This window comes from Camelina sativa, chromosome 20, assembly GCF_030686135.1.
Source record: "Camelina sativa cultivar CO46 ecotype springtype chromosome 20, ASM3068613v1".
In the NCBI taxonomy this organism is placed as follows: Eukaryota; Viridiplantae; Streptophyta; class Magnoliopsida; order Brassicales; family Brassicaceae; genus Camelina; species Camelina sativa.
In genome coordinates, this window is record NC_141899.1 from 29074521 (window position 1) to 29089074 (window position 14554).

Genomic DNA, 14554 nt, shown 5'->3' on the forward strand with positions numbered 1-14554 from the left:
GTAAAACACGGAATTGCATAAGCTAAGTCATATAGACTAAGATTGGGTATAAAACACGAAAATATATAAAAGGAATAATATTTGCACCAGCCGGGAATCGAACCCGGGTCTGTACCGTGGCAGGGTACTATTATTCCACTAAACCACTGGTGCTTTTTGTTAGTTGAATTGAATTGTTAAATAAATTAAATATTTAGTATTGTGTAAAGAGAAAAGAAGACCCACACCGGAATAGGTGTGCATATACGTAATCAATCAATGATGTGGCAGAAATTAAGCGAATCAAAGTTACTCGAGTTGCTATCAAATGACACCTTGGTATTGCAGATCTGTCCAATAGATAAAAGATTGTTTATGATGAAAACAACTTAATATATTTCTTTCGCACGTAAACTATAGGGTTAATCGGTAATTTCCTTTCCCAGGTAAGGGGTATGTTCAATTTATACACTACATTTTATACTGTGTAAATTCATATATTAAGTTAAATAAATTTTAAATTAACTGTTTCAATTTGTAAAACAATGTTGTTTCATACATAAGCCGTGACGGTGATAACAGACAGTTAACGGTTGATTACGTGGACGCCACGTATGAAACGACGTCGTTTTGAGAAACAAAAGAAAAAAAAATTGGTTAAACGACGTCGTTTTACTTGTTTACCACCAAGCAATCTCGCCGGGTTTTCAACAGCCGTTGTACGCGGCGGCACATCCTTCAACACAATTGATCCAACACGAATCTTAGTTCCTTCTCCAATCGTGATATTACCCAAAATACAAGTCCCATCTCCAATATTGGGTGTCTATCTTCACACTGTATCCCAGTTCCTCCAAGCGTAACGTTGTGGAGAATCGAAACGTTGTTCCCAACAACCGCCGTTTATCGAATTCTCAACTCAGAGGAAAGACAAGAGAAAAAAATTAATAGAGAAAGAGAAGATGGTGAGTATCGTTGTACACAAACCAAGCTTCTCTTATCCATTTTTTTTCGTCTTCTTCAATGAAATAGAAACCTAGGCATCACCAACAGTTGAAGCAACAAAGACAAAACCAATACAACAACAACGGATTCGCTTCCCTCTCTATCAACAAACCATCTCCCACTCCTCTCTTGATCGGAAAACAATCAATTCAAAGGACCCTTAAAGAGAGAATCATCACCTTTTGCTTGGAACTCTCTTATCTCAGGCTACACAGAATTGGGTCAGTATGAAGATACAATGGCTCTCTACGTTCAGATGGTTGAAGATGCTGTTAAACCGGACCGGTTCACTTTCCCACGCGTCCTTAAAGCCTGTGGAGGAATTGGGTCTGTTCAGATTGAAGAAGTGATTCATTGTGATTTGGTTAAGGCAGGTTTTGGATTCATCGTGATTTTGTGAAAATCAATGGCAAAGGCTCTCTCTCGATGTCAGATTTAGCTTCATCACACATCTTGGCCCAAACACGTCGATCTCAGCGTCTCAGTCGAGGTCTCCAACCAAAGGACGGGTGTGGAGGGTTTTGGTGTGTGTTCCATTGAAGGAAGCTCGATCGGGGTACCCAAATCAATTAGATAATTTAAAAAAAAAAATCTCAGATCAATTGAACAAAGAAATGCGACTTGGGAAAGAAGGAGGAAGAAAAAAAAAAGAGGAAGAAAAAGAAACGACGTTGTTTTGACTAAAAGAAGTTTTTTCTTTTGTTTCTCAAAACGACGTCGTTTCATACGTGGCGTCCACGTAATCAACCGTTAACTGTCTGTTATCATCATCACGGCTTATGTATGAAACAACACTGTTTTACAAGTTGAGACAGTGAATTTGAATTTTATTTAACTTAATTTATGAATTTACACAGTGTGAAATATGATGTAGGAATTGAACATACCCTCTTAGCTAGGGTATGAAACTACCGATTTTCTGTAAACTATATGTATAATTTAGTTTTTTTTCTTCTTTTGCTTTACATATATCACTAAGATATTAACTGTTTAGGTTTTAGAGAAGCAAAAATATCAAAAAGACACGGAAAAATACAAGCCCAAACTTATTCTTCAGTCCATCGAGTCTATATAGATTAGATACGTAATCTCTTATTTCTTTTTCATTTTATTTTATAATGTTAATTAGATAAGTCCCGTGTTATTATGCGGGTAAAAATTAAAAAATTTATTAAAAATAATTAAATAGTAATATATATGTTTTTAGAATTTATCTTGTAATATTTTAATATTGAATATGAACCTTTCATATTTCATTTTAATAATCTATCAGTTACATTGTATAAGAGTTTTAAGGCTTCTTTGCTCTATTTATAATATTTTCTCAAATTTCTATGTACATTTTTTATTAATATAACAATTTATGACTATTTAAACTATGCAATATATTTTTCTATTGGTTGAAGTTTTATAAATGACATAATATTTATTGTTTATTAATCTTTATGTTTTTATCCAAAAACTCTTATAGGACAGGGAGTACCATTTAAATATATATACCATCATAATACACTATATTTTAAGTTTAATTATATATTTCATCTTAATGCATAGAACTAAATATTTTACATCAAACACAATTAATACATCATATCAAATCTATATCTTACTAAGAATTGAAAATACAAATAAAAATTAACAAAATATAATTCGTAAAAAAACTGAATCAACATTATTTAAGATATATTGTTATGTTGTTATCTCATAAGTACTAATTTTACCTCATGTCATAATTAATTTTAAATGAGTGAAATTTTTTTTTGTCAACCATTAGGCCACAACTGGCCGGCCCATTAGCCAAATTCCTACATTCGTAGGAGCCGAGACTCGATCCCGGGTATGATGGTGCCTTCTACAAATAGAATTACCTCCTGCCACTGCACGAAAGTCACTTCACAAATGAGTGAAATTTATAAAATAAAAATATATATTAAGATATGAGACATTCTCGTCAAATTACTAAAATTTATTTCAAATTATCTTATGTTTTAACATATGCATTACAAAATTACATGTGTTAGAGATTATAAAATCAAACAAATAAAACAACTATTAATATTCTTAAATGATTTTTTTTAAATGATACATATTAATATTTCGTTAGACATTCAGCTTAGTTATCATATTTAACTATCTATCTCATCATAAAAACATAATTCACTTTTTCATGGATTAGAGTTAAAATTTTAATAACAAAAATAATATAGGCATCATATGAGATAATATGTATATTGGTTAGTATTTTAAATTTAACAATAAAAATAATCAGTTAACATCCACAAAATTTTGTGAAATCCAAAAAATATCCTAAATATTATTCTTCTATATGTCATAATTCATAAATAATACGTTTGTCAATTTTCCTCAATTAACCAAAAATTCATTCCTACAAACACATTTTTTCTATTTTTTTTTGTCAGGTTTCTCATATTACTACATGCATTAAAATCTTTAAAATAAAACATGTAAAACTATACTAATATACATCATGTATTGATTTTTTTTTAAGTTTATTATTCTTTCAAGGTTTTGTGTTTACTTACAGTGAAAATTTATATTACAACGATAAATACAATTTATATCCAACTAAAATTATGTTAAATAACTTATGTTATTCTTTTTAACTTTGTTATTCATTGTTTCTTGATTAATATACATAATAAATTGAGTTTTTATTTACACATGTCAAATTTTATTGAGAACACACATATAATATAATTAGCATACAATAGAAAATATATTGATTTTGTTAGTTTTTTTTGATTAAGAAAAATAATTTTTTTAGAATATATACATGTAAAATTCTGTAAATATAATTAGTTGTCCTACTACGCTATTAAAAAAAAAGAATTTTTTTGACATGTGTCAATATATAATTAATATATTTGACATGTGTCACGATCTTGTTAATATTAATTAATATATTTGACATGTGTCACAATCTTTTTAATGAGTAATTTTGACATCAAACTTTATATAATAAGATATTTTTGATATACTTTGAATAAGAAAAATTTCTCAAAATACCACACTTTTAAGTTTTGTTGTCAAAAATACTACTTTTCATAATGTTTATATCTTTGATATATTTTCGAAAATAAAAAGTTCCTCAAAATACCATATTTTTAAGTTTTATTATAAATATACCATATGTTCTCAAAATACCGCCAAATTTTTTAGTGTTCTAAAAATATTACTAAAAAAATTATTTGAAGGATTTGGATTTTTCTTTTCCGGTTATGGGTTAATTATTATATTTAGCGTATAGCTTTTAAAAAGTAGGGTCTAGTGTTTAGAGTTTATGATTTAGTTATTAGAGTTTAGGGTTTAGTTTAAAGATTAAAAGATTAATTTTACTTTTTGTGAAATTTTTAATAAATCTAAATTTTTGATGATATTTTGGTAATAATACTTAAAAATATACTTAAAATATTTTAGAGTTTTTTTTCTTTGGATATTTTGAGTATAATGCCGTTCATCAATATATATATATATATATATATATATATATATATATATATATTGTTACTTTTTTCCGGTAAAAATCGATCGTAGTAGTCTAGTAGACAAAGCATGCAGTCAGTGGAGACTAAACTATAAATTTGGTTATGTGCCGATCAAATTGCGATAAAATGTTGGACTATTACAAGACAAACACAAAATGAATGTTTAGCAATAAAACAAACACGACTGATTTTAAACCACTCCCTTGCCTTTTAATTGTCATCATTCTTGTAATTTCATGGACTAATGGAAGAGTTTAGTTGAGGTTTATTTGGATTTCAGTTTATTGGATTACTGTGAGGATTGACTTAATTATAATTTATGTGATTTCTAATCAAAACTTTCGTTATGTCTCTTTCATTATTTTTTAATGTTCTTGTTTTGAATACGAGAGTATTGTAAGTAAAACTACAAGAGATGAAACATATATACTGGTTTGCTGAAAAAAAGAAAGAATTTAATTCTACATGTGTATTGTTGGAAACAAAACAAAAAAAAAAACTTAAAGTTAAGATAATTGTGAAATCACATGTCAAAAAATTAAAATTTCTATTTCTGATTTAGTAGAGACTGAGTGGGAGTTGCTAGTTAAATGAACAAGTTCACATGTAATTATGTAAATCTTACGGAGCATACATTTGATGATACAATACTAATTACATAGTTAATTGTATGATATTGCTTTGCTTCCTAGAATTAGCTATATAAACTTGCTATTATTGGCAAGTTAATAATTAAATCATAGGCTACATTATAACCTAGCTACGTACTAGCTAAATAATACATGACAAAAAACAAAATCCACAATTAATATACGGTGATAATTAAAAAAATATATATATATACCTTTAAAGAAAAAGCCAAATCATGTCTTCCAAACATGTAAACACACAAAAACAAAAATGTAAACAGTCGTATGAATAAATTTGATTTACTTTATCATCGTAAAAACCCACCTTATATGCACCCCTAGACATTTGACTGCTCTTTCATCTTTCATCTTCCCTCAAAGTTCTATTTTGGGTTTTCAAGTTTGAACATTTCTTCAAAGATATCTCCCTGTCGATCGAGGCAACTTATATATAAATATGGAGTGTGAGAGATCATCGTCGTCTACGTCATCAGAAACCAGAGCCGTTCGGCACCGTCACACGGCGTCGTCGTCGGTCTCCAACGTGACGAGACGAATGTACGAGTGCACTTTCTGCAAAAGAGGTTTCACGAACGCACAAGCTTTAGGTGGTCACATGAACATCCATCGACGTGACCGTCTCAACAAGGCCAAGGTGACAAACGATGCTGACCTGGCACTCTCACAATCTCATAGATGTTTCCACGTGTCGTCTGATCGTGGTGGCTACGAGCATGTAGATTCCGTCGTGATGAGGACGACCACCTCGAACTACATGCAACACTTACGAATCGGCTCGATGGCTGCAAGGAGAGAACACGTCGTCGTTGAAGGAGATGAAATCGACTTGGAGCTGCGTCTTGGCTTATGATCATCAACTTCTTACATATTTATAGATGTATCAATACGTTTTTGGTGTATATTATATGGCTTTCCAGGTTGATATATTTAATCTAGGAAAGCATATATGAGGCGTTTACTATGAATATGTCAAGGGTAAGATATTTTTGGGTGGTTTATTTATTTTTGCATGTTTTGTGATCTTTCTATGATATATATATATATATATATATATATTTACTATAGGGTTTCTTTCTTGTATGAATGTATAATTATATCCACACACAAAAAAAAAAAAAAACTGTTTTACAACAAGTGTACAAAAGGCAAACGTTTTAGAGATTTTTGTTATGTTCATAAAATTAGAAGTCAGATCTAATCCCATGATTTGTCTACATCTTCGAAATTTAATTCAAAAGTGACAACATTATGCAAGATTTAGAATAAACCAATCATAATAAGAATTAAATTAATTGGTCTTCCACCACCACATCCGCATGTAAAATAAATGCAAATATGTGGCTTACATCGAAATCCATCAGCAAAAGGAGAAAAAATGAGCTAAGAAATTAATTTTGTTTTAGTTCACACAGTGGAGAAAATACTATTTTTTCGCGGCTATGACGTGAAGAACAAGCGCTTGGGATAACGGCCACGGCAAATACGAATTTGCCTAAGAGATATAGCCATAAGCCATGAATGGATGTTGTTTTCTAATTCAGTTTTTGGATTTGGTTTTCAGTTTTGCATTTTGGATTTTGTAAAAAAATAAAAACTCTTCCAAAATCTATAAAACATTCAAGGGCTAAAGTTTCACATTGCCTAGTTTGATCTGCATGACTCTTAGTTACTTAGTGCATGTCACTTAATCATGGTCTTATATGAAACAACTGGGTTATCATATCTTTTTGTATTCTCATGACTCTTGTTGGTTACATTAGTGCATGTCACTTAACAATGATTTTAATTATATGAAACATTAATTTGAGTTATCATGTACTTTTGTATCACTCTTTGTTAATTTAAATGGACATCTCACCTTTAGGATCGTTTCCCACTTTCACCTTAACATTCATTTCCTCCCCTTGTTGTTTGCTTACGAGAAGCTTTTTCTCAAAAATGCAAACATGTACAAAATTTTGTAAGAGGGGAAACGACAACTATTATCTTCTTTAAAGATAGTTTAGTGATCTATGAGGTTAGCAAACTAAAGGCGGTTTTGTGCTTATTAGGTATGAGGTTTTGGTTTTGGAAACATGGTGTCAAAAGGAGAGGAAATGGTTGGGCTTAATAAAGAAGAGTGAAGAAAAAATAAGAGAAGAGAAGAAAGACAAAAGTAAGAAAGAGTATTTCTCTTCCATGTATTTGTAGTGGGATGTTTTCTACTTTTTACATAACTTTTTGAAGAAAATAGGAAGAAAAACAAAATATGCTTCTGTTTTTTACTTGACTAACTTTATATAAAAAGTGCAATAATTACTTTTCTCATTAGTTCTCTTCTATAAAAGTAGAATGATTATAAAGTGTTTGTTTGTGAAACATTTAAGGGTGAATTACTCAAATGTTACATTTAATCCTTACGTTGAATCCTTCGTGGTTATAAACAGTCTTCAAACCTCTTTTTTGAACCATCTTTTTGATTTTTGTTTGCTGACAAAGAAAGGTTAATTCGGAGGAATTTATATTTGTAGAAACTAGAGAAAGGGTTTGGGGAAAGTCTTTTCATTAATATGTTGTTATCTTAATTAAAAATACAAAGTTTATATAACACCCAGCTTATAGGGTTTACAACAATATTAAAATTATATATCAATACTTTTCTGTAAGATAAACATGATGCATAAAACGCAAACTTTGTAATCATAAAATGGAATACGTATGTCGTGGACACTTTTTCAGGACGGAAAAATCATGTCAACGAATTTCTCAGAGTTATAAACTCTAATCTGAATAGAAAGAAGGATGAAATTTCAACTCGTCTTTGATCTTGGTAAAGGGGAATAACAACATCTCGTGGGTGCAAATCCTACAACTCCAAAAATAATTGTCCTAATCTTGGACAGTCCACAAATCGGACTAAAAATAAATTAACCTAAAAACCATTTGTTCCAAACAATTTCCCTGTAATGGTAAAACTATTACCAAACAAAAAAATATGAAAAAAAATCATAACTCAAACCCATGTAGACCATAAACCCTAAAACCATCATCATTAGTTTAAATAAAAGAAAACCTCCGACTAATTATTGCAAAAAAAAAGAAAATAACCAAACCTAATTCTATAGAAAAACGTACGAATCAAACCGAATATTTTAAAATTTTGTAAAAACTAAAACCCATGGGATCAAGAAATAGTCAGGTGAACACATCCCTTATTGCTTATGTCTTCATCGTCTTCATCTTCACCGTCTCCATGATTTTCTCTTGTTCACAAAGACTCTAATGCGGAAGTGTTAATTTAGATCCATGAGGATCGCCTGCTCTGATAACATGTAGAAACTAGGGAAAGGGTTTCGAGAAAAGTCTTTATTATTATGTTGTTATCTTAATCAATGATACATGAGTTTATATAACACTCAATTCTTAGGGTTTACAACAATATTAGAGTTTATAATAACCAATATCAATACAGCCCAACATGGACTTCTCGGCCCATAAACCAATAATATCTATCATGTTTATGAGATTTAAAAGCATATTTTCTTCTAGTTTTGAAAATTTTACGATTTTATGTGTCTTTCTAAGTTTTGAGAACTAGATAACAAAGAATTAGCTATTTGAGGATGGTGTAGAACAAAATACAAAGCAAGAACTCAAAGAAAAGGAAGAGAGGATCACAATGAGGAAAAAGACTCGGAATCTAGATCAAAAGTGAATCGAACTCCTAAAGAAGATTGACCCACAATGAATTTTACTCGCTCTAGGACATCGGCAAAAACCGGACAAACCAAACCGAGGAACCCGACATTTTTGGTTCTCGGCAATTGGGAGTTAGTGAGGAGCAAACCGTTCGAGACAATTATAATCAGAATTCGGATTCGGTTTCGGGTCGGTTCGGTTCGGTAATCAGAACCGATCAATTTTACCTAAACCGAGAATTGGCAGTCATATATATAATTTATATAACCCTAAACTCATTTCTCTCTGTTTTTTTCTTCGAGTTCTCCGCCTCCTCTCGTTGGCGACACAGAAAAAAACATTGAGTTCATCTTCTCCGATCAAACAAATCTTTTCTTCTCCATCTTCGTTTAAGCTTCATCATCTTCGACATCATCTTCACCATCATCTTCATCATCTCACCTCTCGCCTTTCTCTGGGATTCAAACCCTAATCCGCAACGTAAGTTTTTCTTCTTCTTCTTTCTCCTAATCGCTTCTTCCTTTGATTATTTGTTATTCTAGGTAGGTTTTTGTTATGGTATCGATTTGGGTCATTTAGGGTTAGGGTTTAAAATCAATTTGGGGCTTTCATCATAAACGATTAATAATGAGTATATTTGTTGTCTTGCGGTTTGTTTATGGTCATAAGTTGGTGTATTTGTATCAATTTGGGTCATTTAGGGTTAGGGTTTTAAAATCAATTTGAGGCTTTCATCATAAACGATTAATAATGAGTATATTTGTTGTCTTGCGGTTTGTTTATGGTCATAAGTTGTTGTATTTGTATCAATTTGGGTCATTTAGGGTTAGGGTTTTAAAATCAATTTGGGGCTTTCATCATTAACGATTATTCATTTGTTTATTTGTTGTCTTGCGGTTTGTTTATGGTCATAAGTTGTTGTATTGTATTAAATTGGGTCATATATGTTTAGGGTTTATTTTAAAACTTCGATTGTCTCTGAGATTTAGATGTGTTGTTTGAATGTTTTGAGATTAACAAATACTAATATGTTTTCTTCTTTGTGTATATTATAGATGTCTGAAGAGCACATCGACATGGAACATCCACCTGAACCTCAAGTGATAGAAGTAGAACAAACTCAAGCTGAGAATAAGCGTAAGTCACCAGCCTCTAGAGCTGATAAGCCACAGAAAGCACGGAAGAAGTATGCTAAAAGAGCACCTTGCTGGGATCACTTTCTGCAAAGAGATGAAGATATCACTAAGAGCTACTGTAAGTACTGTGGTGTAGAGATAGCGTGTGATTCGAAGACTGTAGGCACTAGTCCTATGATATGTCACATTCGTATATGTAAGCAGTACAAGGATTGGGTAGAAAAGGAGAAGCAGCAGGTTCTTAGTGGTGATAACAAAGGGAACTTGAAGGTGATTCAGTATGATCCACATCTGTTTAGGAGGTCAGTTACTGAGATGGTGGTAGTCAATGAGTTACCATTCTCATTTGTAGAATCTGAGGGTTGGAAAAGGTTTTGTTTCAATGTCTTCCCTATGTACAAGACATTCTCTAGGAGAACGTGCACTAAAGACATTGTTGGGATCTACCTGCAACATAAAGCTCCCTTGAAGAATCAGTTCACTGTTGAGAAACAAAGGGTCTCTTTAACAACAGACATATGGACATCTCCGACAACCTCCTACAACTACATGGTGATCACTGGGCATTGGATTAGTGCTAACTGGGAAATGCAGAAGAGAATCCTTAGATTTAAGGTCATCACAGATCACAAAAGAGACACCATTGCTAGGCAGTTGCTGGACTGCATAGAAGATTGCGGAATCTCGAAGGTTTTTACAGTGACAGTGGATAATGCAAGGAACAATGACAAGGCATTAAGTGTTTTTAAAGATGAGTTAAGACTGAGAGGGAAGACTCCTTGGTTAGAGATGGTGAGTTCTTGCACATGCGTTGTTGTGCCCACATCCTGAATCTGATTGTTGTGTTGGGTTGAAGAAGGTAAAAGCAACAATTGTGGCTGTTAGGAATGCAGTCAAGTATGTCCGATCTTCTTTCACTCGGCTAAGGTCTTTTGCGATGAGGTGTGACAATGGGAAGCTATGCAGAGGCAGCTTGCCACTGGATGTTGTCACAAGATGGAATTCTACTTACCTTATGTTGAGTTCTGCTTTGAAGCTGCGGGTTGCATTTGAGAAGATGCTGATGGAGGACAAGTTGTACTGTGATTACTTCTTGGAAGAGGATGAGAAGACAAAGGTCAAGAGAGTTGGTCCACCGACTGATTCAGATTGGGAAGAAGTGTCAAGGTTAGTCAAATTCCTCAAGATATTCTATACGGCAACTTTGGTATTCTCTACTTCAAAGTCTATGTCGTCTTCTGTATGTTACAATGAAATTGTGAACATTGAGAGGGCTCTGATCGCCAAGTGTGCTAGTCCGGATGAGGAGACCAGAAAGCAGGCTCATGTCATGAGGGACAAGTTTGAGAAGTATTGGGATGGATTGAACAACATGAATCCAATTGTCATCATAGCTAGTGTTTTTGATCCTCACAACAAGATGCAGTTTGCTTCCCTTTGCATTGATCAGCTGTATGACAAAGATACAATCGAGAGTAAGCATCTTTCTGCTATAGTTTCAAGTGCAATGAAGAAGTTGTATGAAGAATATTCTTCAAGGCTGACCATTCCAGTTGACATTCAAGCTAATGCAGAGGCGGAGCAACAGATTGGCGTGAATGAGTTTTCTGATGAAGAAGATGATTGTGAGAGGATCGAGACTCTTTACAGCAGGATGGTTCATTTTGGGGTGAATGATGATAGTGGCAATGAGTTGCAACGCTATCTGGCAGAGAAACCTGAGGGAAGAGTTGAGAATAGGCTAGGGATGCCTTATGATGTTCTAAGTTGGTGGAGGTGTAACAGCTCCAAGTTCCCAATCTTGTCTGAATTTGCTAGAGATGTTATAGCATCGCAAGCATCATCTGTTGCTTCTGAGTCAGCTTTTAGTACAAGCGGCCGAGTGTTGGATCCGTATAGGAGTTCTTTAACTCCTTACATGGTGGAGGTTTTGGTATGCACCCAACAGTGGTTGAGGTGTTCATTCAAAACAGAAGTAGATGTGGCTACCTTGGTGCAAATGTTGGAAGAAGTAGAGTTTTTTGAATCTCTTGGTAAGTCAGTTTTAATGTGTCTTCTTTGGACTGTGTTCTTTAGTTTGTTTAAATGTAAATGTCTAACTGTTTTCTTTTGTAGATACAAGGAATGGTCTAGCTCCTCCTCCATGATTACTCATAATATGGCAGGTATGTCTACTTATTAGTTAAGTTTCTGCTATTAAGCTTAAGAGTATAAGTAGTATTTGTTTTGATTTACATATTGACATTGTTTCGTATGCATGGGACAGGTAGGTAGGAAGCTGCACTTTTGTCCTTTTTGATGCACTTTTGCAGCGTTAACTATTGGAGATAACAGGGGATAGTACTGACTTTTGAAGCTGCTCTTTTGTCTACTTTTTGATGCGGACTAGCATGCTTTTGTAACAACAAACAACTATGGTGGTAAGAGTTGCTAACTTTTGGATGGTTCTATAGCCTCTTCTTCATGTAATAGCTAGCTTAAACATTGATGATATGCTAGCTAAAACATGATAATATGCTAGCTTATTAGCTTCTGGGTCTGTAATGGTTGCTAGATGTAAAACTCGATCAAAAACTAGCTTATCCTCTGTAATGCTATGTAAGGCAATAACATTTGTCTTATATTTTGTTGTTTTTATACTTTGTTTATGTTCATGTTGTATCAGGTGAAAAACAGGTGAATTCGGTATAAATAAACCAAATTCTGCATGTCCACAATTGTTCTCGGAAGATTTTTAAAACTTGATAACTGACCCGAATAACCCGTGTACCGTTTGAACCGAACCAAATGTAATTTCGGTTATATTCGGCTAAGATTTCTGAAACCCGAATTTTACACCAACCGAACAACCCGACCTGTATAACCCGTTCTCTCCGAACGCCCAAGGCGAAATTTTATTATCATATTACAACATTCTCAACCATGAAACAAATACATTAAAAAAAAAACTTCGATCTTTTGAATTTAAGAAATTTTATGTATTCTCTTAATTATTGCTAAAATTTACAACCAAATCAATTAATCATTTGAGAAGCACCATTTTTACTAACACATTAACATAAAATTGCTTGCATTTGTCTCCCATCATATTTTTTGTTCCCATAGAAATAGGCTTTAATATGTTGTACTTGACGATATACTCTTTTGGTTCTAAAGATCTTGCATTTTGAGCTTTGATTATGCATTATTAAGAATAAATTATAATATATAAAATTTGATTTTTTTGATAAAAATTTGACATGTGATAAAATTTTTAATTTATTTAATAGAAATATCAATCGATTAGAATTTGATCTTGCTCCTATCTCAATATCCAATCAGTCTAGTTTCCCTATCAACGTTGGCTCTTGGGATGTTTTGTTTGGCGGGCTCTTATGGACCGGTGGTTTGAGTTTAAACAGAGAACCAACAACCATCTATGGGGATCATAGAACAAACCCTTACAACACACCCATATAACTACCGACATTAGGCGTACTGATCTTCAGTTAGGGAGAATGGCACAAAGTCTGATAACAGATGAGTTCCCTCACCTTGGTATCACCAACGATCAACTTGAAGATGAACACATTTCAATGGACAGTAGTGTATACTGTGTACCACAACAGTTCATCAACCAGTACTCATATCATGGCATATGAAGATCTCGGGATCTCTGGCAAGGCTAAGAATTACAGTAATAATGGATTTCACCAGTCTTACAATGAATACATGCCATATTCTACTTCTTCTTCGCCATATGGGAATGGCAAACACAAACACAAACGCAATGGTAGATGGCGAACATAGAGTTGTCTTTACAGGCTATGAGGAACCATGACTATGCATCAGCTATTTACTCTTACTTTGATTAAGATTCATCAAACCCGAATTCGTGAAACAACCCAACCCATTTTTTATATACAGTAATAACTAGTGATCCCATATTCACTAACATCCTAACCCCAATCAAGTACAATCAGCAGATAACAATCAATAACATAAACCAACATCATTAAACGAATAAATTAAATAAACAAATAACCAACAACATTCCAGTAATGCCAATAATCATAAAACAAAGTCATAGAACCAACAACCTAAACGTCTATTCTAGACAATATTATTTCATTCTAGCAACCTAACAAATACACATAACAAACAACAAAGCCTCTAGAACATACTTTCTCTTCATCGGCTTGATTCCATGATCACACATTGCTTTTACCTGCACCGCAGCACAAAAGAGATGCATAAGTATTTCTCAAAATATTTTAGTGAGACAATCCTCCCATCTATTGGACAATACACACAAGCAATAAAATATCCACATACCACAATCAACAAACAACAAAGAAACCAAACAATACACAAAGGAACAAAGTGTCATCAGCCTGCTGAGGATGGTGTCGACCGACAGTGATCACCTGGTGTCGACTGACACCCAACTGTTGTCGGGCGACATCTGCTCGACATCTCCGAAAATCCTAGCAGTGTTGACCTACACCTCCACATGGTATCGACCAACATCTACCAAAGCCCTCGCGCCGTCCTCGCCTTGGTGTCGATCGACACCAATGCCAAGAACCGATCTCCTTCGATCTCTAGCTCTGATTTATGC

The 14554-nt window shown here is 33.3% G+C and overlaps 1 protein-coding gene and 1 non-coding gene across 2 annotated transcripts; one reads left to right on the forward strand and one right to left on the reverse strand.

The window, feature by feature from the left end:
• Positions 1–82: 82 nt before the first annotated feature.
• Positions 83–153, reverse strand: TRNAG-GCC (transfer RNA glycine (anticodon GCC)). Its single transcript has one exon. It is a non-coding gene; the product is annotated as a tRNA-Gly (tRNA).
• Positions 154–5492: 5339 nt separating this feature from the next.
• LOC104771505 (zinc finger protein JAGGED-like) lies at positions 5493–6138 on the forward strand. The gene has a single exon (XM_010496033.2). It carries the CDS (start codon positions 5577–5579, stop codon positions 5988–5990), a length of 414 nt encoding a protein of 137 aa, XP_010494335.1. The 5' UTR covers positions 5493–5576; the 3' UTR covers positions 5991–6138.
• Positions 6139–14554: the final 8416 nt, after the last annotated feature.